The sequence below is a fragment of the Tupaia chinensis genome, unplaced genomic scaffold (genome assembly GCF_000334495.1).
Source record: "Tupaia chinensis unplaced genomic scaffold, TupChi_1.0 Scaffold149184_1, whole genome shotgun sequence".
NCBI lineage: Eukaryota > Metazoa > Chordata > Mammalia > Scandentia > Tupaiidae > Tupaia > Tupaia belangeri.
In genome coordinates, this window is record NW_006209032.1 from 98,314 (window position 1) to 99,071 (window position 758).

At 64.4% G+C, this 758-nt stretch overlaps 1 protein-coding gene across 1 annotated transcript in view; it reads right to left on the reverse strand.

The window, feature by feature from the left end:
* The window catches only part of SEMA3F (semaphorin 3F), a gene marked incomplete at its 3' end in the record, with an annotated part of 26,910 nt that overhangs the window by 8,450 nt on the left and 17,702 nt on the right, over window positions 1-758 (reverse strand). Inside the window, 1 exon segment of the mRNA XM_027769282.1 lies at window positions 1-60. Within this exon segment, the coding sequence (XP_027625083.1) occupies window positions 1-60 (60 nt within the window).

Sequence of the window (758 nt, forward strand, 5' to 3'; positions counted from 1 at the left end):
GGTAGTCCGTCGTGTTGAGCAGGAAGTTGAAGAAGTGGGCGGTGCCTGTGGCCTTGAGCTCTGTGGGGTAAGGGCAGGGCACCAGTGAGAACCCTGGGGACCATCTGGTCACATCCATTTGACGGGGGACCGGGCCCCCTCAGGGCCCTCACCACGGTTGTCCTAACCCTCCAACCCCCTCCCAGGCCTTCCGTGGCTCCTCTCCAGTCCCTGACAGGCTGGGAGGAGAAAGTGGGGCAGGGTTGGGGCCGATCGGGGAAGGGACCACACCCAAAGCTCAACTCCTGATTCAGACAGCCCCAGCCAGTCCCCGGGTCCCCACAAGAGGGCTGTGGGTGCGGCCAGGCTGTGTGATGGCGTCAGAGCCTTTGCTCAGGTGGGGGTTAAGGCGCCCAAGTGCAGGGTGGGGCGGGCTTCCCACGGGCCTGAAAGGGTTAATGGGGTGTGCTCTGGGAACAGCCGCAGATGCAGTGGAGAGGTCAGCCCTGACTGGAAAGTCCTGCTGGAGCCATGTCGCCCAGCGGGCCTTGGCCACCCCAGACCACAAGGCTGCCCACGTGGGGCTCTTGGGCCACCGTGAATCCACCGGGAAAGCATTTGTGGGAGAGGTGCTCTCCATGTGCTGCCAATCTCCAGGGCTGGGCCCAGGGTCCAGTTCGCTGGGTCACCTGTTTTCTCTCCTGCATGAGTCCAGTGGCCTCACACCCAGGTGGCCCTCCTACCCCCAGATGGCCTCCCACCCCCAGGTCCCTCCCATC